At 41.6% G+C, this 24,370-nt stretch overlaps 1 protein-coding gene across 4 annotated transcripts in view; it reads right to left on the bottom strand.

The window, feature by feature from the left end:
• Positions 1 to 4,425: 4,425 nt before the first annotated feature.
• Positions 4,426 to 24,370, bottom strand: part of SLC9A6 (solute carrier family 9 member A6) — a 62,297-nt gene continuing 42,352 nt past the window's right edge. For 3 of the 4 annotated variants that reach the window (XM_050776703.1, XM_050776702.1, XM_050776704.1), the window contains 4 exons: positions 21,612 to 21,642; positions 18,074 to 18,153; positions 11,276 to 11,381; positions 4,426 to 7,095 (listed from right to left, as the gene is read on the bottom strand). In XM_050776703.1, coding sequence (XP_050632660.1) covers positions 6,823 to 7,095; positions 11,276 to 11,381; positions 18,074 to 18,153; positions 21,612 to 21,642 — 490 coding nt within the window. In that variant the 3' untranslated portion in view covers positions 4,426 to 6,822. Of the gene's footprint in view, positions 7,096 to 11,275; positions 11,382 to 18,073; positions 18,154 to 21,611; positions 21,643 to 22,798; positions 22,889 to 24,370 lie in introns of all 4 variants that reach the window. The other variant, XM_050776705.1, reaches the window with a different exon arrangement.

Here is a 24,370-nt window from a genome sequence, read left to right as displayed (position 1 = left end):
ACCCAGTGCCTACCAGACAGCAGCAAGTGGAAAGTGAGCCAACCTGGTGTCCAACGGACACGGAGGACAGGAGTCCTCTCCTCAAGCTGCAACTGCAGTACAGGTTCATGGTAAAGGAAAAGGTTCTTGGCCGGGGGCGGTGGCTCATGCCTGTAATCCCAGCACTTTGGGAGGCCGAACAGGGTGGATCACCTGAGGTCAGGAGTTCGAGACCAGCCTGGCCAACATGGTGAAACTCTGTCTCTACTAAAAATACAAAAATTAGCTGGGTGTGGTGGCAGGCACCTGTAATCTCAGCTACTCAGGAGGCTGCAGCAGAATTGCTGGAACCTGGGAGGTGGAGGTTGCAGTGAGCCGAGACCATTGCACTCCAGCCCGGGTGAGACTCCATCTCAAAAAAACAAAACAAAACAAAACAAAAAAAGGAAAGGGTTCTTTCACTGGGCAGAATTGGCCAGAAATTGTCAGGTCTCATGGAGTTCAGGCTTCAGCCATGACAACCCCAACTAAGCCAGTTCTCAGAATTCAGTCTTTACCATGGTAACTACTTGGGGCACCTCCAAATTGCTGAACTGGAGATTCCAAAGGAAAGCAGCCCAAAGTAGCTGCGTGGTCTGCAAAGACTTTTCCATATTTTATTCAAATAGCACCTCATCAGCAAAACCTTACCGAATATTCAATCTCGGTTTCGAGAGTCTTCTTAATCCCAGTCAAAACATTTCAATGTACATCACTTCATCTGATCCCCCGCAACAGGCCTGGCAGTGACTTGGGGCTGAAACCAGTATCCAGTACCTACCACAGTGCTTGGCACATGGTAATAGCTCAGTGAACTGCCATCATTTTGTAAAGGAAGAGACAGGCGCAGGCAGGTTGAAGTGGCTTCCTAAAAGTGCCTAGCGGCAGGCGGGGCTAGGACTCAGGCCTCCTGACTGTTACCCTGTTGCTTCTCTTATTCCACCACCCTGGACTTCAAAATCCAGCTCCATAAAGGTCAGGAGAGCATTACACTCCTTTTCAACAAACATGCACTGAGCATCTACCCTAAACCAGACCTTTTCACCACTCTTCCACTATTCTCTGCCTGGTTGGCTCTTTCGGGTCTTGGTTTTAATGTTACCCCTTAAGCAAGACCTCCTGACTGCCCCTCCTACACCCACCCCACCTCTGCACACCCATCACCCTCTATCTCATTTCCTATTTGTCACTTATCCCAACTTGAATGATTTTGTGTGTATGTTGACTTACGGTCTGCCTTCCCCGACTGGAATGTAAGCTCTATGAGGGCAGGGCACTATTGGTCCAGACTTTCTGTGGACAGTCCACGCACTGTAATATGAGCACGTGAGGCGACCACTGTAACAAAGCCAGTATGTGCTTAGGTGTGTTCATAAAAGAATAATGGACTTCTGGCAGACGTCCTGAAGACAGAAAGGGAATGGAGTTGTTTAGTATGGGGACAAAAAGACTCAGGGAAGACATACCAGCTCCTTTCAAATGTCTGAAGGTGGCAACACAAAAGCAGGGAGTGAACTCGCCCTAAGAGATCCAGTGGGACAGAGGTGAGGGAGAGGATGCTGCGGGGGCAGATTTTGGTCCAAGATGCTCCCCGCTATGCTTATGTAATTGTTGGATACTTACTGTCTTCCCTACTAACCTGTAAGGGCCGCAAGGGTGGCCTGTGTCTATGGTATTCCTCACTGTATGTAAACAGGATAGCACAGCACGTGGTGTGTTTGTCACTCAATAACATTTTGACTGAATAAAGGTCGGGTGGAATATCAGTGTTCGCGCCGCCTGGAATGATCCTTGTCCTCACCCTGCTTCACATGGCTGACCCTTGACTTGCTCGAGATCTAAATGTCACTTTATCAGGACAATCTTCCCCAGTCCCCTTACCACCAGATTACAGTACCCTCTCATAGTGTCCTGCATTTAAAAAAAATTTTTTTTGAGACAGGTTCTTGCTCTGTTGCTCAGCCTGGAATGCAGTGGTGTGATCACCGCTCACTGGGGCTTTGACCTCCTGGGCTCAAGCAATCCTCTTTCCTCAACCTCCTGGGTTGAGTGTCTGGGACTATAGGTAGGTGCACAACATCACATCCAGCTAGCACTTACATTTTTTTTTTGTTTTTTTTTTTTTGACGGAGTCTTGCTCTGTCACCAGTTTGGAGTGCAGTGGTGCAATCTCAGCTCAGTGCAACCTCTGCCTCCCGAGTAGCTGGGACTACAGGCGCACACCACCATGCCCAGCTAATTTTTGTATTTTTAGTAGAGGCTGGGTTTCACCATGTTGTCCAGGATGGTCTCGATCTCTTGACCTCATGATCCACCTGCCTTGGCCTCCCAAAATGCTGGAATTACAGGCCTGAGCCACCGCGCCCAGCCATGATTCTTTTATTTGTTGATTACTTAAGAAAGATATTGCCTGGGTGTGGTGGCTCATGCCTGTAATCCCAGCCCTTTGGGAGGCCGAGGCGGGTGGATCGCCTGAGGTCAGGAGTTCGAGACCAGTCTGGCCAGCGTAGTGAAACCCCGTCTCTACTAAAAATACAAAAATTAGCCCGGCATGGTGGTGGGTGCCTGTAATCCTAGCTACTCGGGAGGCTGAAGCAGGAGAATCGCTTGAACCCGAGAGGCAGAGGTTGCAGTGACCCGAGAACATACCATTGCACTCCAGCCTGGGCAACAAGAGCGAAATGAGTGAAACTCTGTCTCAAAAACAAAACAAAACAAAACAAGATAACCCGCCCCCACTAGAAGGCAAGAAGGCAATCAGTCTTTCCTGCTGCATGAATGATTCCTAAGAACTCCATGAGATTGTTACATCTCCCGTAGAATACTCTCCATGAGAACTGGGATTGTTTAGTTATTTGCTGCTATCTCCACTGTGTGTGGCACAAAGTAAGCACTCAGATATTTCTTGGATGAATTAACTTTACAGCTGAGAAAACTAAAAGGCTCAGTGAAGTAAGTGGTCAACATTATACAATAAGCAAGCAGCAGAGCCTGGGTTTGAACCCAGGTCTGTGTCACTCCAGAGCCTGGGCTTTTTCTACTATGCTTAACTGTGGGGATGCAAAGCCATTGTTCAGGACTGCAAACTCCGCTATAAAATCCGGGCCCCTTGGTGATAATGTTGGCAGTTAGAGCATGAAGAAATGCTGCTAGGCAGGCTGCTTGCCCATAGGCCCAACAAGACACTGGAGGGCCCTTTGCTATGAATGCGAGGACCCTCCCAACCAGGTAACGCATGCCTGACAGCCAAGAGCACAGCAGCAAGTGGAGGGACAGAGCTGAGACTTCATGCTCTAGCCTGGCCTGATGACAAGCAGGTTGGGGGCAGCAGGCTAGAAAGCAATTCTGCAATTCCCTTCATCCTTCTGGTTACACTCAGGATGAATCAGCAGAGCCTGCCTTTGGGGCCAGCAGAGTAGTAAGCATCTGGGCTTTGGAGCCAGACTTGAGTCCTGGCTCTGCCACTTAACTTGCTGTGTGACTTCTCTGCACCTCAGTCTCATCTGTATACTGAGGATGATAGAATGTGCCCTCAACGCATGATTGAATTATAGATTTTAAAATGCCTTGTATACACATGACCAGTACCTAAGAAGGGCTCAAAAATGAGAACTATTATCATTTCCAATTTACTTTCAAGCCTCACACTACATCATCTGTGTGGCATACGTCCTGTCAGGGACTCTCATCTCATTATACTCCTGGATTGGGTCAGGTTAACAACTGTACCTGCTCAGATCTAATGTAGGGTTTTGTGTGGTGAATTAGAAAACATGGGTTCCTTCAAGAAAAGAGCCTGTTGTGTGTGGATCATCCCCCACCAATGTCTCTCACTGGGCCATAAACAAGGAAGCTGGAGTGGATGACAACAAAACACAACAGATAGCGTGGTGGTGCCATTGCTGGACTAGACAAACTTGCAGTCAGCACACTCTAGACTATAAAACTTCTCATGCACAGAGAGACATGTCTTTAACTTGGAAGGAGGACTATTTGTATTTGTGTGATCATGCTTTCAGCCAAACTTGGAACTGCCTTCCTACCTAACTGGATATACTTGGAATTGCCTTCCTACCTAACTGGATATAGAATTCTCTCTCCTCATCCCAGCATTTTCATAACATTATCCATTACTAAGCTAACAGGCTACAAATCCATGTAATGGAATTTGACTGCTTTGAGTCACATTTCCTAAAGAGTCCAATTGTGACCATAAGCAAATAAATCCACCCTTACACGTAAGCACCAAAAATCTGCCACCCCATAAGTTAAGTTCTGTTAGGTTTCTGTTTGTTTATTTGAAAACATTAGTCTTCCCCTTTTCCAGTAGGTATATAGGTAGAAAAATAAATGAAGTCAGCACTCTTTACGTCTCACTAGAATAAACTGTGACTCAAATACTGTGAGTGGTTATTTGCAAGGCTATAACTTTTTTAATGACAGATTTTCCTAAAAGAAACCACTGTAACATCTGTCCAAGTACTCCAGAGAAAACAAAAAATACATAAAGATTAAAAGTCTATTACTTTAACAGCACATTGCCAAACACGGACAACTAGGATAAATGCCAAGAAATCTTAAAAAATAACTTTAAAAGATGCAACGTTCAAGTCATTCAAACGTGTAGGTTCCACAAACAACAGGAAAACAAGTCCAAGAGCAGTTCTACTTGTGCATGATGGTAACTCAGACTGGACTTCATCAAAGTTCATTCAGGTGTTTCATAGGCGTCTGAGCAGAGTTTGTTTTTTCTTCCTTTCTTGGAGATGTGTACACAGATTAGAGGAGAGGAAAATCTTCCAGATGCTGATGTTAAACACAGCAGGCTTGGTTCCCCTTGATAAAGTATGAAGGCAGATTTATTTGACTCAAGCTTTATCAGTTTCCCTAGTGAAAAGTCTTATGCATGCTGAAATAGACGAGTTACTGAATTTGTCATGCGAAGTATTTACATAAAGTGAGGTCAGTAACCCGACAGAATAAAAAAAGGTAGTTGTTAAATTATTGTATAACCTTTTACAACTTGAATAACTTTATGGGTAAATGACACTGACGTTCAAACCCCTCAAACATACATTAACAAGAAACTATTTACTGTGTGAAGAGGCACACATCATGTAAAACATACACTTCATGGGAGGGATTCCTGCATAGCAGGAAAGTCGCTACCACTACATAACAAATGGCTATGCCAACAGTCAAAGCTGCCACGAAAGGGTACAACATTAGAATTCCCTTAAAATCTCAAGGAGTGTTTGTAATAGCACAGATACCTTTTGGAGAGTAAGTACATGTTTTTTTCGGAAGGGTATTTTTCACTGGAAAATCTGAACATCATGTAAATAAACCAATGTTCTAACTGGGTAAGATTTAAGGCAATGCTACTCAGACCTGAGGGAAAAAAATCCAAAACAGTTTGTTTTTCTTCTGAATCATGAACAGGTCAAAATCAACATCAAAAAGTATTCTTCCAAGCATTCCATGCACCTTTAGGTATTATCGGCATTACAAAATAGAATCTACTTTCATACTCCAAATATGAAATGAGAAATTGTTCTGTGCTCTTCCTTGAAAACTGTAAAAAAAATGCATGGCAGCTTAGATAATTAATGTTAAAAAGTACCGTGAAAATGAAGACTACTACACCTCCTGCACACAAAGCAGCCAACTTGCTGCAATCAATGCCCAGAATATTCGATTTCTCTTATGACTGACTTTGGTGTAGTGTGGAACGATCGTGGGTTCATAAATTAACTGTTGACATTAACTACAGACTAACAAATGATGATTAGACACAGTAAGTTCAAAAATTTTACATTTTGCTCCTGTTTGGCTGCTAAAGAGCAGCAATTTAAATTGATATAAAAACTTCTGACGACAAAGCTTGCTATACAGATAAGTACATAATCAAAAATTAAGCAGCAATTAAATTTCTTATTTAAACTTATCTGGTATAGAATATTTACACATTTGGGAAGAGAGATCTCTGAAACCATCATTCTCTTTACTTGCCTCTTGCTCTCTGCCCACCCCAGCCCCTCCAAATCTAAATCAAGTGCCCTGAACTATATACACCTGTACTTTGGCTAAGCCGGCTAGATGCTACTCCTTCTATGGTCTTGGTCTGGAAGAAAAGACATAAGGTCTCAGAAGTCATTTGCAGCCTTCTTTTCTGAACAACAGTGTACTCTAGTCAATGAATCTGTGCTTTCACAGCAAGCGGGGGAAAAGGGTCCCCACACTTCACTCCCCAACCTGAATGGGGCAAGATCAAATGCCATCAGCTCCTTGCACCACAACAGGCCACCAGAGAAAAGGGAAAGAAAACGGTCAGGACAAAGGCAGCAGCTATCAACAAGTTTCCCAATAAAGGAACCTCTCCTCCCTGGGTTCCCAGGGAACTAACATGCCCTCCTCACTCTCCCTCCCCTAGCACACAAAAAAATTAATTCACATCACGAGAACTTGGTACTCTGGTTAAGTGTCAGGTAAGTTTAAGAAAGAGAAAATCCGTCACTTTTTGTACTTTAACTGAGACATAAAACTAACAGAACACATAACATCACTGTGAAAGTAACTTTCTAAAACAGATCCAGTCTACAGAGTGCAACCAGGAAAACTTAAAGGAATATAGTTTGTTCACAATCTGCCGTGTACAGGATATTTATATTCTTTCTATGCCATATAAATAGCATTTATATAGCTTACACATTCAGAGACATGCACTGGGACTTTTAGGTAGTACAAATTTCTTCACAATCACATGTGCAAATTTTACAAATCACTAAGTGAGTATTAGTAAGCTTAGGCTGGACCGTGTCTCGTATTATCTAACAAATTTAGCGGGGGTTCAGAATCATCCATTGGAAGAACCAGGCGTGTTCCTCGAATGACCAGTTCATGGTCCCCAAATGCAAGCTCCCGATCCAAGGCATCTTCAGAACTGTTTCCCATAAATCTCCTTGGAGCGCTGGATGTGGCCGATTCAGTGTTCACAGTAGAATCTCCATATGTCAAACTGATATCACCATCATTGAGAATAAGATCAGAATCATCATCTTTCAACTGTTCCTGGTTCTAAATGCAAACAAAGTAAGATTTAAGAATTGTTGAGTTCAAGAGACATTTCCAACAGGAGTATTTTAGAGGATTCCCTATTTAAAACCTTAAGTGGTAGCCCACTGCCCTCAGGATAAAGTATAAAGTCCACACCTTGGCTTAAAATACAGCGTGACTTGGCCTCTTTAGTTCCTCTCCTGCCACAATCTGCCCCTCCCACACCAACAGCCCCATTGTCTGCCAGCCAGACTGAAGTGCTGACAGCTGCCCAGACTCCTCGTGGTTTCTCTTACCTCCAGGTCCTTCTACATGACCCCTCTTTCCTTTCACATGACTAACACCCTTTTATCACTTTAGCTCTGAAGTCTTCCTTGAGCTTCTAGGACTAGGTTAGGTGTCCTTCCTGTGTGCTTTCATGGCATCCTGTACTTGGCCCTCTCCCTGTAGTGGCACTTACCCTTGAGCTGTAACTGTGTGTGTATCGAGCCCTCAAGAGGATTACAGTCTAGTGTGTGAGGGGAGCAGACCGATACACATGTGGTGAAGACACAGGGTAAATGCTACATGGTCCAACCACCTAATACAGTTTGGGGCACAGAGAAACTTATCAAGCCCTCACTGCAGCTCCACAGCAGCTTGGGTTCTCATGGAAATATTACAGCCAAAATAGTATACTTAAATAAGGTTCTACGAAAGGGAAAAGTATCAGGAATACATAGTCCTATTTTGGCAAATAAAAAATGTAAGTAAGAGTGCATAGAGAAGTCTTTTCTTCTTTATGTTTCTGTATTATCTGAAATTTTATTATAATGAGTACATATTACTTTTAAAAAACAGAAGAAGTCATTTTTTCTAAATGACTTTAAAGAGAAAGGATCATTCTAAATATGCACATTGATCTAGCATGAAACAGTCTGTCATTAATGCTCCTTGAGGGAAGTATATTCTCCAGATTCCTAAATCCCATGTCTGTTTGAAAATTTTGAATTTGTCTAAGACCGTCAAATAGACTGAGAAGACTATTAGACAAAATCTAAAAAGGAATTTAATCTGCTGTTGCTAGAAATTTCCCCAAATACTCAAAGGCCAAAACAAGTGTGAACTGAAAAACAAACGGCTGGGTACGGGTGGCACATGCCTATTGTCCTAGCTACTGGGGAGGCTAAGGCGGGAGGACTGCTTGAGCCCAGAAGTTTGAGGCTAACCTGGGCAACACAGCCAGAACCCATCTCAAAAACAAACAAACAAACTCATAGCCACCAACCAGCCTAAATCCCTTCCTATCTAATCTAGTTAGGACAGTAAGTCTATCTAACCGGTATCTATCACTTAATTCAGCAATACTCACTAGCTCTGTGGCTCCTTCCCAGGTCCTCAGGGGCTCTTCAGCACCTTCTAATATCTTTATTAAGTTTGAGGTTTGGGGCAATATCTATCAAATTGTAAAATGCACATGCCTTTTGACCCAGTGATTTTACCTTTAAAATCTATTCTATATACTTTTACATAGTTGGGTAAGTTTATATGTAAAAGGATATTCACTATAAGTATTGTTTATAATAGCAAAAAAGGAAATGACTGAAATGTCTATCCATAAGAGACTGAATATATGAATTTTGCTATAGCTATGAAATGGAAATTTGTAGCCATGAAAAGAGAAGGTAAGACATTTACTGTACTCACATGTAAAGGTATCCATGATGTATCAGTAATTGAAAAAAAAGCAAGTAATGGGACAATATGCCTATTATAATCCCATTTGTGTAAAATAATAACAAAGCCATATATACACATATTCATTTGCAAGAAAATATATCAGGAAGTATCCACAGTGAGCCTATAATAAAGACTGCCTCGGGGACTGCAGGTAGGAGGAAGGCAACTTTGATTTTTCACTTTGTACATTCCATACTCCATGGATATTTGGTCATGAGCTTGCTAGTTTTATAACTAAAAAAAGCAGTTAACAAAAATAATGTAAATTACGTCTGGGCCAGGTGCAGTGGCTCATGACTGTAATCCTAGCACTTTGGGAGGTCAAGGTGAGTGGATCACTTGAGGCCAGGAGTTCAAGACCAGCCTGGCTGACATGGCGATACCATCTCTACTAAAAAATACAGAAAAATGAGCTGGGTGTGGTGGTGCACACCTGTAATCCCAGCTACTTAGGAGGCTAAGGCATAAGAATCATTGAACCCAAGAGGTGGAGGTTGCAGTGAGCCAAGATCGCGCTACTGCACTCCAGCCTGGGTGACAGAGCAAGACTCTGTCTAAAAAAAAATTAAGTGTGATGGTTGTTATGGGTTAAACCGTATCCTCCCCCGCCCTCCCCACCAAAAGATGTTGAAGTCCTAACCCCCAGCACCTGTGAATGTGACCTTGTTTGGAAATAGGGTCTTGTTTAAAATAAGATAGGCCCTGATTCAGTATGACTGCTGTCCTTATGAATAGGAGGAATTTGGACACAGAGGTAGGTACGCACACAGGTAGAATCCCATGTGAAGATGAAAGTAGAGATACACAGTGATGCATCTATAAGTCAAGGAAGGTCAAAGATCGCCAGGAAGCCACCAGGAGTTGGAAGAGAGGCCTGGAGCAGATTCTCCCTCACAGCCTAGAAGGAATTGACCCTGCCAACAACTTGACCTTGGATTTCAGCCTCCAGAACTAAGAGATGATAAGTTTCTATTGTTTAAGCCATTCGGTTTGTGGTACTTTGTTACAGCTGCTCTAGGGAGCCTGTTGTGTTTTGCTACATTCCAAGGACACAGGGTTGTTGTGGACCTCTTCTGGCTTTTGGTGACGGCGAGTGGGTCTCTGGAATCCAAGAGCCAAGCTTCACTGCCTGAACCAACAGAGCTGGCTGACTTCTCTGCACAGTCATGTGGGTTAACAGGGCATAGCGGAAATGCAGACAATGTTTGAGAGGGGAGCCTGGGCAATGTGGAAGGGAGAGGAGGGGCAACATGGGGTGTGCTCCCCATCTCACGGGCACAGTCTGTCAGAAACATGCATTGACTCGACATAACACAAAGCCGTAGGATGCTCCTCCCTGGCCCAGATGCCACCCCTACTCTGCCTACTCTTTCCTGTCCATTTCTTATACAGCCTCCCCTCTCAAGGTTCTGCGTGTTGCATCTGAGTAGTCAAAACTGGTGGGCTTTGTTAACAAGGGAGCCTATATGATGTCATAGATTATTTCTGAAAGGTTGGTTTAGAATGGAAGGCTTTTTCTTCTTCTTCTTCTTCTTTTTTTTTGGATAGAGTCTCACTCTGTCGCCTAGGCTGGAGTGCAGTGGCATGATCTCTGCTCACCACAACCTCCACCTCTCCAATTCAAGCAATTGTCCTGCCTCAGCCTCCCGAGTAGGTGGGATTACAGGCGCGCGCCACTGTGCCCAGCTAATTTTTGTAATTTTGGTAGAGATGGGGTTTCGCCACGTTGACTAATCTGGTCTTGAACTCCTGACCTCAGGTGATCCGCCACCTCGGCCTCCCAAAGTGCTGGGATTACAGGCATGAGTCACCACGCCTGGCCAGAATGGAAGGTTTTTAAAAAAGAAATTGGAAAATAAAAATGCTCACATTTAAAAACAAAGGCTGGCTAGCATTTCTGTTATTTTTTTTCTTAGTAGCAATATTTATCAAATTACCAATCACATTTTGGTAGCTAAGGAAAAAAAATATGGAATCTAGATTCTATCTAGATATGTTCATGCGTCCCAACAAGGTGGAACAGAGGCAGATAAGCTTTCCCAAACATCCAAAGGTTGAGAGGTGTGAAATAATAGACCATCTGTTGCACTTTAGGGATGTCAAAATTGTTTTAAAATCCTCTCAATGTAACTGAGACAACCCTCATTTGTGGATGAAAGCATACACATTTAGTACTGAGCTCAGGACACATACTGCAAAGAAATGAAAGCCAGCATGGAAATAGAACTATTTACTAAAATCACCCACAGTAAGATGAGGCACGATTCTATATCTGTTTTCAAATGCTCTTTCAAAGGCTGTGAATTATATTTATAGGTTTCAGTGTATTTTCTGGTTGAGCAAAATATGCTTAAATTCCCTCATGGAATTTATACCTCAAAGGCAGAAAACCAAACCAAAATAAAATAAAACCAGTGACTCATCCACAGAGCAGATAAATTTAACTTACTGAAGAATTTAGTTTTGGATAAAACCGACTTACTTCGTAAGCCTGGGGGCTGGTGAGGCACCTGGCGATGGGTCCACAGCAGGCAGGGAGTGTTGTTGTCAGCGGAGGCCCGCTGTGAGTCAGCAGAGGCTTCAGATAGCTGCGGTGGTTAAGGAAGAGCTGTGGTCCTTTCTTTACAAATTTAAAAGAGCAATCCGTTTGATAATAATCACCATCACGGTGTAGCAACCACTTCGGAGGACAGCAAAGGGCTTTCACGTCTATGGTCTCATTTCCTCCTCACATTATGGCAGTGAAACAGCAAAGGGGTATTTTATCATCTCCACTTCACAGATATGGAAACTGAGGCTCAGAGAGGTCAATGACCTACCTAAAGCCACACAATGAGGTAAACGGGGACCAATCTGCTAGCCCAAATTGGTCTGAATTTCAAATCTTGTGCCCTTACCACCACATCACATTGCTTTTCTGATTTTACTGAAACCAAAAGGAACATCACTGTAAATTGAGCACTAAAGGAGATAAGGGAGAAAGTAAACAATGTTAATGGCCAGAGAGGAAATTAAATGTTCCAGCAGAACATAGTAATAAAATGTTTTTCATCATTTATTGTGAATTCAGCTGGCCTCCTGCATGCTATAAGTTGAAACTTCAGTATCAGACTGACTTCCTTAGGAAGCTATAAGAAGGAAAGGCAAGTCAAATCTCAAGACATTTTTAAAAACTATGTATCATGAGGCCCTTTATCATAGGCCCTCATTTCAGTATTCATTTATTTGCCAAAAAATAAAAACAGACATGAGAAACATGACAGAAGGAAAAAGAGGGAATCACAAGAAAAAGGAGAAAATGATACAGACACATAAATTCCTTACTTTATTTATTTATTCATTTGCTTATTTTTTTTTTTTTTTTGAGACAGACTGTCACTCTGTCACCCAGGCTAGAGTGCAGTGGGTGATAATAGCAGGTACATGCCACAATGCCCAACTATTTTTTTTTAATTTAATTTTTGCAAAGACAGGGTCTCACTATGTTGCTAGGCCTGGTCTTGAACTGAGCCTGCCTCAAGCAATCCTCCCACCTCAGCCTCCCAAAATGTTGAGTTTACAGGCGTGAGCCTCCATGCCCTCCCTCCTCATTTTCTAAAATGAGAACCTAAGGTGGTTCTCAATTAAAAATGAGAAAGTCAGAGAAAATTTCATGAATCCTCATATTAATAAATTATAAGTAAAGATTAAAGCACTCTATATAAACATGCTTTATAAAACATCTGGCCAAACACAAAGCCACTAAAAAACTGGAATGATGAATTCCACTAGTGTTTTGGGTAAAGAAATGACCAGGTCTTCATCTTCTGGTACTGAATGGGTAGTATTGAGGCTAACAGGTCTTGATGTTTGTCTCTACGAGAAAAAATTCCTTAGAAAACAAAACTTGCCAGATGTTGACAAATGGTTTAAAAAAGAAGAAGAAGAAGAAGAAGAAGAAGAAGAAGAAGAAGAAGAAGAAGAAGAAGAAGAAGAAGAAGAAGAAGAAGAAGAGGAGGAAGAGGAAGAGGAAGAGGAAGAGGAAGAGGAAGAGGAAGAGGAAGAAGAAGAAGAAGAAGAAGAAGAAGAAGAAGAAGAAGAAGAAGAAAGAAAACCTACATAGTCCTGTATTTATTAATGAAATTAAAAACTTTTTCCTACAAAAAGCTCCAGGCTCAAATGGCTTCACTGGTAAAACTTTCCTAACATTAAAAAAAAACCAAAAAACAAACAAACAAAAAACACTAATCTTAACACTCCTTCAGAGAACAGAAAATGAAGGAATACTTCCCAATTCATTTTATGAGGCCAGCTTAATCTTGTTATAGAAACCTAACAAGGACACTATAAGAAAAAATCACAAGCCATTATTGTTCATAAAAATAGATACAGAAACCAGATGCAAAATATTAGCAAATTAAATCCAGTGATATACACAAAGGATAACACATCATGACCAAGTGGAATTTGTTCCAGCAATGCAAGGCTGGTTTAGCATTAAAACAACCAATCAATGGAAATCAAAATAACAGATTAAAGAAGAAAAATATAAATACATCATCATCTCAATGCAGAAAAAGCATCTGATACTAAAAATTTTCAGCAGACAAAAACTCATGATAAAAACTCTCAGCAGACTAGAAATAAAAGAGAATGCTCTTAATCTGCTAAAGGATATATCCAAAAACGTACAGCTAACATCGTACTTAATGGTGAAATATTGAAAAATTTCCCTCTGAGGTCAGGAATAAGATAAGAACGTCCAGTATCATCACTTATATTCAGCATTGCACTGGAGAAGTCCCCTACAAAAGCCAATGTAAAAAGACACAAAAAAGAAATACAGGGATTGGAAAAGAAAAAAAAAAAAAACATCATTACTCATAGATCATTTAATTATGAATATAGAAGACCAAAAAGAATCTATCAGAAATCATAAGTGAACTTAGCAAGACTGCTGGACTCAAGGTCCATATATAAAATCAAATTTTAGGCCGGGCGTGGTGGCTCACGCCTGTAATCCCAGCACTTTGGGAGGCCAAGGCGGGCAGATCACGAGGTCAGGAGATTGAGACCATCCTGGCTAACATGGTGAAACCCCGCCTCTATTAAAAATACAAAAACCTAGCTGGGCGTGGTGGTAGGCGCCTGTAGTCCCAGCTACTTGGGAGGCTGAGGCAGGAGAATCGCATGAACCTGGGAGGCAGAGGTTGCAGTGAGCCGAGATCGCGCCACTGCACTCCAATCTGGGTGACAGAGCGAGACTCCGTCTCAAAACAAAACAAACAAACAAACAAACAAACAAAATATATATATATATATATTTAAATCTATATATTTACATCAAACAAGTATAAAATAGAATAAATACCATTTGCAATAGGATCAAATACTTCAAATACTTAGGGACAAATCTAATGAAAGATGTACAAAAGCTGTGCACTGAAAAGTACAAATCATTAATGAGAGAAATTTTAAAAGACCTAAATGAATGGAGCAATATGCTGTTTATGATATGGAGTCTGAATATTGTTATGATATCATTTCTCTACAAATTCATTTATGGATTCAATACAAACCCAATATACTTGCCAGCAGTTTTGTGTGTGTGTGTGTGTGTACGTGTGTGCACGTGTGTAACTTGACAAGCTGTTTCTAAAATTTAAAGGAAAACACAAAGCACCCAAAATAGCCAAGGCAATACTGGAGAAGAAAAAAGCCAGATTTTAATTACTCTACTGGATAGTAAGACTTATTATAAAGTACAGTAATTAAAAGGATGTGGTATTGATATAAAAATAGAGAAACAGGATAAAAAAGAGAGTCCAGAAACTTATCCCCACTTATTCAACAAATCTTTGTTGTATTGCAATTCAGTGGGGTAAGGATGGTATTTTTCAATAAACGGTGCTGCATCGACTGGATATGCATATGGAAAAAAGTAGATCTTGACCCACTATCTCTCATCATGCACAAAAATGAATTTGTGATGGATCAAAGACTTACATGTGATAGTTAAAGCAATCATACTTCTAGAAGAAAACAGGAAAATATCTTCATGACCTTGGGATATGGAAGATTTCTTAAGACACAGAAAACTCTAACCATAAAAGGTGAATAAAATGGACTTCTAGCCTGGGCAACAAAGTGAGACCCTGTCTCTATAAAAAAATTTTTCAAACTAGCTGGGTGTGGTAGCACGCACCTGTAGTCCTAGCTACTCAGGAGGCTGAGGCAAGAGGATCACCTGAGCCCAGGAGGTTGGGGCTACAGTGAACTATGATTGCACCACTCCACTCCAGCCTGGGTGAGAGTGGGAACTGATCCTAAAAATAAACAAAATATAATAGACTTCATTAAATTGAAGAACTTCTCCTTAAATGCAGGATTAAGAAAATGAAAAGGCAAGCTACCAAGAGAAAATACAATAATCAACAACAACAACAAAAAATCCCAATTCAGGAATATAGAGAAACTATAAATCAGTGAGAGAAAAAAACAACTCAGTTAAACAATGGACTTCACGAAAGAGGATATCTAAATGGTCAAAACACAAGAAAAGGAGCTCAGCCTCACTGGTCATCAGAGAAATGCAAATTAAACCATATGAGGTATCACTACACACTCATCAAAATGGCTAAAATTTAAAAGACTGAAAAATAAAACTCCCTTACTTTGCTGATGGAAATAACCATAAAGTCACCAAGTTGGTTAAAACCAATTAAACTGGTTGTAATCACTCTGGAAAACTGGTTGGCAATGTCTGTTTTAAAGCTAAACAGGCCGGGCAAGTGGCTCACTCCCATAATTCCAGCACTTTGGGAGGCCAAGGTGGGTGGATCGCTTGAGTCCCGGAGTTCAAGGCCAGGCTGGGCAACATGGTGAAATCCTGTCTCTACATTTAAAAAAAAAAAAAAAATAGCTGGGCGTGATGACATGCACCAGGAGTCCCAGCTACCCAGGAGGCTGAGTTTAGAGGATCACTTGAGCCTGGGAGGCAGAGGTTGCAGTGAGCCAAGATTGTGCCACTGCATTCCAGCCTGGGTGACAGAGCCAGACACTACTTCCAAAACAAAACAAAACAAAGCAAAACAAACAAACAAAACTTTAAACATATACTTGTCCTGAATTCCACTCCTTGCACTCCTTGGTATATACTCAAGAGAAATGAGTGCTTATGTCCACCAAAAGATATATATTCATGCAGGTTTTCATAATAGCCAAAAGCTAGAAACAACTCAAATATTTATTAACAGTAGACTGGTTAAAAACAAAAATCCTGTAGTATATTCCTATTAGAGCTCTACCCTACTACAGCAATAAAAAAAGAATGAATTGCTGTTACATGAAACAATATGGATAAATTATACAGATGTCGAGTGAAAGCAGCAAGACAGAAACGAATACCTAATATACGAATCCGTATATATAAAGATCAAAATCAGGTAAAACTAACCTGTGTTGATGAAAGTCAGAATCATGGTCACCCCTTTGTGGAGGAGGATAGAGAATGTTCATTTATATCTTTATATGGATGAAGGCACACAGTTGTTGACACAGGTTGAAATTCATTAAGCTGTACACTTAAGATTCATGTACTTTCTTGTATTCAAGTTATATCTCAATTATAACAAATCATTTGCCTACACAAATGAACTGAAATCTAAAATAATGAATATTTAATTATATCAGGGTGCTAGGTATTAAAATGATCAAGTCTTCATTGAGTAGGATTTAATAGGGCAGTACTGAGTCAAACAAGCCTTGGTGTTTACTTCTATAAAATATACAGAAGAATAAGCTATTATTCTACTCTTTCTCAACATTAGGATCATTGAATTGTTTTATATATTATGCAGAAAATGTACAAAACATTTTATGCAGAAAACTCACTAAAAAATTACTGCTAAATTAGAGGGATGAAAAAGTCCCAAGAGATATGGGAGTGGCTTATATCCAAAACCCTGACAATGGAGCCAAAAGTAATGACATAATCTTTAAAAAATTTTAAGAGCCAGGCTCTCTTTCTCTAATGGGAGTCTTAATACCCCAGATAAGCTTGCATTCTTGTTTCCATACAGTAATTTAATTTTGAAGTACTTGCAAACAGTGAATGCAAAAATTACCAAAAAGAACATGGTAAGTAGTAGCTTCTAATCATTAAGCGTCAAGTGATTTTTCTTAAATATACAAGGCTTTCATCAGAAAGTTGAAAGCAAGGACATATTTCTTACACGGTTGCCTCCAATTTGCTCCAGTAGAACATAAACCAAGTTTTGAATCAGATAAATCAGAGCCTGAAAGAACTCCATGGCTCTTTTTGCTAGGTGAATTTTCAAATAAGAAATTAATTTTAATAATGATAAAATGTTTAAAAAGCATGATTTAAAGCAGTGGTCCCCAATCCTTTTGGCACCAGGGACCGGTTTTGTGGAAGACAATTTTTCCATGGATGGGGCTGGGGACCAAACAGTTTTGGGATAAAACTGTTCCACCTCACATCATCAGACATTAGATTCTCATAAGGAGTATGTAACCCAGATCCCTTGCATGTGCAGTTCACAATAGGGTTTGGGCTCCTGTGAGAATCTAATGCTGCCAATCTGACAGGAGGCGGAGCTCAGGCGGTAATGTTCACTGGCCCCTTGCTCACCTCCTGCTGTGTGGATCAGTACTGCTCCGTGGCCTGGGAGTTGGGGACCCCTGATTTAAAGAGGTTATAGAATATCAACACTACCAGCTATGAAACAGACTTACAACAGGGCAAGAAGGAAATGTGGCAAACAAAAACATTAGCTATCTATGGCATGCTGAATAGAGATAATCTCCTAGTCTTTGGAAAGGTCAGGGGAAAAAAAGTGTATTGCTGAACAGCGCAGTATCGAACATTATCGCATTTTGATTTCATTCTCATGCTTTTCCCTAAGCCTTTCCTCTCTTACCCTGCCAAGTACGCTGACAAGAACCAAGAAATACCTTCCGCTAAATTAGCTAAAGGACAATAAATATTAAAGTTTGCTCAATAAATAAACCTATATATCAAAGAAAGTATGTCATTTGGGCTTTGGTTCCCTTTACACAGCCAGCTTCTGAAATAACCAGTCCGTATGGTTTCATGGGTTTGCAGAGGAATCTATCTGTGTGGGTTTCCTTTTCCACAGCACTGATGGGGAAAGGAAAGATGAAAGGTAGGTTTTATATTCTGCTCCAGGAAGAGAACAGTCAAAACACTTGTTCCATTAAACTGTAATTATCTATGTCCACACTATCCTTTTTTTTTTTTTCTCTCAATTAAGGATACTTATGATCAAAGTTGTACCACATCCGGAAAAGCCAAGCACTCTCTGCTTTGGTAGTTCTCCTTTCATTTTCAGGAATACCCTGCAGATAGATAATACATAAATCAATATCTATACAAACATATGAACATTTATTTAGAGCCATTCCTTTGGAGAATCAGAAATAGAGCCTACTATGCTATAAGACACTCTGCAACAAGGGTAATATTAGAAATGTAATAGCTTGAATATTGAAGCTTTGGAATAAAAAATTGAAATGTTTTTCTGAACACCTCCATTACTCAGGCTGCTTGCTAATTTACAAATCTACTCTCACTTAAAAAAATCCATGTGGGGGCCGGGCGCGGTGGCTCATGCCTATAATCCCAGCACTTTGGGAGGCTGAGGGGGGCAGATCACGAGATCAGGAGTTTGAGACCAGCCTGACCAATATGGTGAAACCCCGTCTCTACTAAAAATACAAAAATTAGCCGGGTGTGGTGGGGTACGCCTGTAATCCCAGCACTTTGGGAGGTCGAGGCGGGCAGATCATGAGATCAGAAGTTCGAGACCAGCCTGACCAATATGGTGAAACCCCGTCTCTACTAAAAATACAAAAACTAGCTGGGGGTGGTGGGGTGCACCTGTAATCCCAGCTACTCAGGAGGCTGAGGCAGGAGGTTCACTTGAACCCAGGAGGTGGAGGTTGCAGTGAGCTGAGATCGTGCCACCGCACTCCAGTCTGGGTGACAGAGCGAGACTCCATCTCAAAACAAAAGAAAAAAAGAAAAAAAAAATCAATGTGGAATAATTCATGTACTGAACCTGAAAGATTTAACTCTCAAAGTAATAGCACCTTAGAAAACATCACATCAACATCCCTATATTTGGGAGTTGTCATGGATCTCGAAAGTAACTAGCAACTTCAAAGTTGCTACTATGTTCTTGAAACATTAGCAAAATAAAACAAGTACTGAAATTCCATGGTAAGCCTGACCAGCCAGGAGGAGAAACTAACACAGCAAGTAGGCGTCTCCTAAAAGTTTCCAAAAATATAAACTGTGTCTTTATTTGTAATGTGGTGCAGTCAGCAGTTGGGCAGTTAGGCAATCTGCTTCCAGTCCCAGCTTATTGACATTAAGTAGTTTAAGGAAGTCCCTTTCTCTCTCTGGGCTCGAATTTCTTTATGTATAAAAACATGATGAGGTTTAGAGAATCCTGAAGGTCCTTTCCAGTGCTCATGTTCTATGGTTCCATAATCTTCTTTTCTAAAAGCACATAATTTAGGCCAGACACAGTGGCTCATGCCTGTAATCCCAACACTTTGCGAAGCCGAGGCGGGTGTATCGCTTGAGGTCAGGAGTTCGAGTCCAGCCTGACCAACATGGCAAAACCCCATCTCTACGAAAAACACACCAAAAAAATGAGCCAGGCATGGTGGCAGGCACCTATAGTCTCAGCTACCTGGAAGGGTGAGGCAAGAGAATTGCCTGAATCCGGGAGGTGGAGGTTGCAGTAAGCTGAGATCGTGCCACTGCACTCTAGCATGGCCGACAGAGTGAAACTTCATCTCAGTAAGTAAATAAACAAATAAGCAAGCAAGCAAGCAAGCATAGAGTTTAGATTCTGGGTTTTGGTTTCTTCCTGTCCTTCCTAATGCTCAAAATAAATTTCTCTCTCCCTCAACGTGTCATGTGTCATATATCAACTTATACACAACACAAAAATGTTTGGAAACACTGTATGGGCTTACAAAAGCTGAAGAACACCTGCAATTCCTTTCACATCATTAGAAGTATCTTTGTGTGCCTCCACCTCTTGAAAAGCAACATTTCACCATCCCTCACCACATGAACACCTGTACATCCCACCCCCACACACTCCACACTTAGTATAATGTTCCTCTGCGCTTTCTGGTGGACATTCAAAATATTAAAGAAACAATATAACCAAGACAGCCACAGGGTTTTTGTTTTCTTTTAATTTTGTTTTTGTTTTTCGAGACAGTCTCTCGCACTGTTGCCCAGGTTGGAGTACAGTGGCACGATCTCAGCTCACTGTAACCTCCACCTCCCGGGTTGAAGTGATTCTCCTGCCTCAGTTTCCTGAGTAGCACCCACCACCACGCCCAGCTAATTTCTGTATTTTTAGCAGAGACAGGGTTTCGCCATGTTGGCCAGGCTGGTCTCGAACTCCTGACTCGCCATGTTGGCCCTGCTGGTCTCAAACTCCTGACCTCAGGTGATTCACCCACCTTGGCCTCCCAATGTGCTGGGATTACAGGCATGAGCCACCATGCCAGGCCCAGCCGTAGAGTTTTGAAGGTAAGGGGAAAAAAAACAGTTCTTTGTTCTGTATGTCATGACTGGCACTCACCTACCTGGCTCTCTCCCTGTTACTCCTTTTCCATTTCTCCTCTGTGGTTACAGAGGTGACACAGCTGGTGGAGACTTGTACAGAGAGCGATCGAGCATTTGTCTTTTGAACGGCATGATTAACTTTATTCTTGTTTTGACACAGGGAGAAGGCACTGAGGAGTTATTACTCCTTGGACATTACCCCAGGAGCCTGGCATCATGGGAATTTATCCAGCTTGGTTTTTACAAGTATGTCAAGCCCATGGAATTCTACTTTAAGGATCTGATCACAAGAGGCAAGTACTTACTATATCTCATACATACATTCACACTCATCACTCAACAGCTAACAAAATTAGCATTTAGGAAATGAATCTGACAAATGTTTTTTTTAACCTCACCCTGAAGACAAATATACTGACTGGGGTTTGTTTCAGACAAGAAAAAAACTGTGTTTTGAAAGAGATGCTTTCCATGTTCAAAAATCTAATTTCTGTGATTTCTCATCTAATGTCTATATGGAGGCATATATTCAATGGTGCTCAGAAGCGATTGAAAAACAGATGGAAAATACCAGACAAGGGTGGTCAGTCTAGAGAGGGCAGCGAGTTACAATGCATTCAGTCCAACGGGCTCAAGTTCATAGCAACAACTGAGAAACTGACACAACAGAAGGAAGGAAGCAAGGAAACGTGGCCAAGGCTGAGGGGCAAGGTAAGAAAGTGCGTTCCCCTGAGCAGGCAGGGAAGACTGGTTGAAGACTCAAAAGCTTCTAGGCAGTTCTCTAGGGCAGCTGCTGGTCATCCAATTTGAAAGTTACACAGGAAGAGCAGCTGGAGTGGGGCTTACATCAGAGACAAGGCTTCATGCGCAAACAAAAGTGGAAAAAGCCTCCCCGTGCCAGAGGAGTCACTCGAAAACCCAGAAGTCCTTAAGAGACTGCTCTCCTCTGGGGCAAAAGCCCAGGCAGGATGGCCCAGAGACATGAAAGCTGTCGCCCTTGATAACCACACACTATGGCACTGTGGCAAACTTGGTTTTGTCTCTATGGAGCAGTGAGAAAAGCCAGGAATGATGTCAGTTAAAAGCTGAGGCAAAGAGGACAGGATCTAAATAGAAGGATGAAGTTTACAGTTGGTTGTTTTCTTTCCAAATGACTGCACATTTGATAGAAATGCCAGGAACAACAAAAACGCATATTTACCAAGTGTTCTTGGTCTGAATCAACACCAACCCTAAAGAAGAAACACAAAGAGCAAATGAGATTTGGAAGCCAAAAAATGGTCTACTCACACATGTACATTGTCAGGCAACCACTTTTCTCAACACAGAAGCTATGGAATGGTTAATGTTTTCTTGCTTCTCTATGGCTGTTGATGCAGATTTTTGGCTCCTGCCACTTTCCTTAGCAACAGCTTGGATTCTAAGGCAAGCAGGGTGTACCCATGATTCTCTTCCTGCAATCTTACTTACCAGTTTCAGAAAAAAAATAGCATTTTCTTCTCTGAATATAGGTCCATTCGAAGCAGAATCAGAGAGAGCAGCACTGCCCCAGTTGCTAAATAAGAATTACTGGGTAGCTCCAAAAACAAGGCTGGCACAGTGCAATTCACCTCGCAGCTCTCATGGCAACATTCTGTTTTGATGACTGAAGAGAGGGTCCAATTACAGGTTTTTCATAGGCTAATGGATAGACATTAGCCTTGCTTCTTCACAATTCTTTTTTTATCTGGTTAAAATTCCTGCTTTCTGTATCCCAGGGAAAAGCTTCATTACAAAGTTCTCTGGCTTCTCTCTATTCCCTAAACACGGGCACTCACCAACTCTGTTCACTCCTCCTCTAAATGCTCTCTCAAGTCTTCTCTCCTGTCCATCCCAACTGCTCAAGGGCAGCCCTCATCCTGAGGCTCATGGGCTCTGTCATGGAAGCTTTTTCAGCTGCCAGGCTCTCCCTGAGAGTCAGCTGTCGCCAGCATAGAGCTTGCTGTGTTACTCCCTTGACAAAGGACTCTGAGAGTGGCTTACAACCCAGAGGGTCAAGTCTGAAGTCCTTTGTGGGGCATTCAAGACGCTCTACAAACTAGCATCCTCACCCCACTCCAATCTACTTTTCCATCCTCATTTTCCATCATTCTCTTCTACATGCCCCATTCTAGCCATACCTGCCTGCTCCTCTCCCCAAATCCATCCTCTCCTGAGCCTCCCATGCCATTGCTCATGCTGTTCTCTCCAGCTGCAATGTGCTTTCCCTCATTTTTAACGTGTTTTTCAAGTTCCAAAGTAACCTTTCTATGACCCCTTCAAGCAGAATCATTTTTTCCTCTGTGCATCTGCAGCACTTTCTACAGTCCTTTGTTATGATACTTAGCACAGTAGAGTATAGTTATTTACCTGTCAGTCTCCCCAAAAAGACTGTGAGCTCCTTGAGGGTAAAGGCCATGTCTCAATTCATCTCTGTATGCCCAGAGTCTAGCACAGTACCTGACACACAATAGGTGCTCAAATGTTTATTGATTAAATTAACTACTACAGACAACACAGAAAAAAAAAGCAGTACTAGAAGCTGTAGCAGTAGCATCCCAGAACACAAATAACACTGAAGGGAGAAAATGATGCAAGGCTGCATCTGGAAAGCAAGGGAATCATGGTCAAGGACTTGAAAACAGATCGCTATGACCAGATTCATAATTCAAAGAATGGCTCATTTTTCCTTTGTTAAAATGGCCAGGAGCTGTTTAACATCTTCTCAGTCACATTAGACTCTAACCACATTTATGCATCTCGAGTGACATCTAGTGGTCTTGAAGATAGCACACTTGCAATACTCAGAGGGTACATTATCAGAAGCTAAGTCAATGTAATAAACATTTATAGAGCACTTATTATTTGCCAGGCACTGTACTAGGCACAGGGCATAGAAATGAATTAAACATGGCCCCTGCCATCAAGGAACTCACAGACTAGTGGGGGAAACCGACACAACTAGGGCATAATCCCTAAGGGCTTCTATCAGGGAGCTCTGGCTTCAAATCTGGACTTGGCTGCTTTCTAGCTGTGTGAACTCAGTCAAGTGATACAGTCCTATAAATCATCACTTTATCACCTGGAAAATGAGGCTAATATCCACCACACAGAGTTGCTGCAAGGATTTAATGAAAAAATGTATGAAAAGGTTTTAAAAGAGTATCTGAAACATTAACACTAAGTGGTAGCTCTTATAACAATATTATTACAAGACTGAATAAAATAAGTTCTACAATTGGAGAGGCCCAATGTTGCACCAACAGAAGAGTGGTTCTGAGGGAAAAGAACAGGGGGAAAAGGAGGTGGCACTTAAGCTGTGTCATTTACTAACAGCGAAAGAGCATTCCAGGCAGAGGGAACAGTATGAGCAAAGGCTCAGAGACACAGAAGTGCAAAGGATGTGTAGTAAATGATAGAGAGCCAAATGTGACTGTCACAAACTATGCGAAAGGACATGGGAATAGCTGGCTGTTTCAAATTTACTGAGGATCCACTGTCCACATGACAGCTAAAGTGAACCTTTTACACTGTAAATGACTTCATGTCACTCCCTTGCTTTAAAATCCTCCAGGATTTCCTATTGTATTTTAAAATCCAAATCCCTTACCACAAAACTTTGTATTAGGGGTCCACAAACTACAGCCTACGGGCCACATCAGTACCTCTTCTGTTTTGTAAATAATAAAGTTTTACTGGGATACAACCATGCCAATTGATTTACGTATTGTCTAGGGCTGCTTTTACACTAGAGTTGAGTAGCCGAGACAGACTGTATGGCCTCTAAAGCCTGACATATTTACTCTCTGGCCCTTGACAGTAAAAGTTGGCAGACCTCTGCTTCCATAGGATCTTGCCAACCTCACTTCCTACCTACCCTTCAGTCACTATACTCCAGCCATGAGAGCTTTTTTCCTGTTCATTCAACAGGCCAAGTTTGCC

The sequence above is a fragment of the Macaca thibetana genome, chromosome X (genome assembly GCF_024542745.1).
Source record: "Macaca thibetana thibetana isolate TM-01 chromosome X, ASM2454274v1, whole genome shotgun sequence".
In the NCBI taxonomy this organism is placed as follows: Eukaryota; Metazoa; Chordata; class Mammalia; order Primates; family Cercopithecidae; genus Macaca; species Macaca thibetana.
The sequence above is the reverse complement of the archived record's forward strand: the minus strand, read 5'-3'. Positions and strand labels throughout refer to the sequence as shown.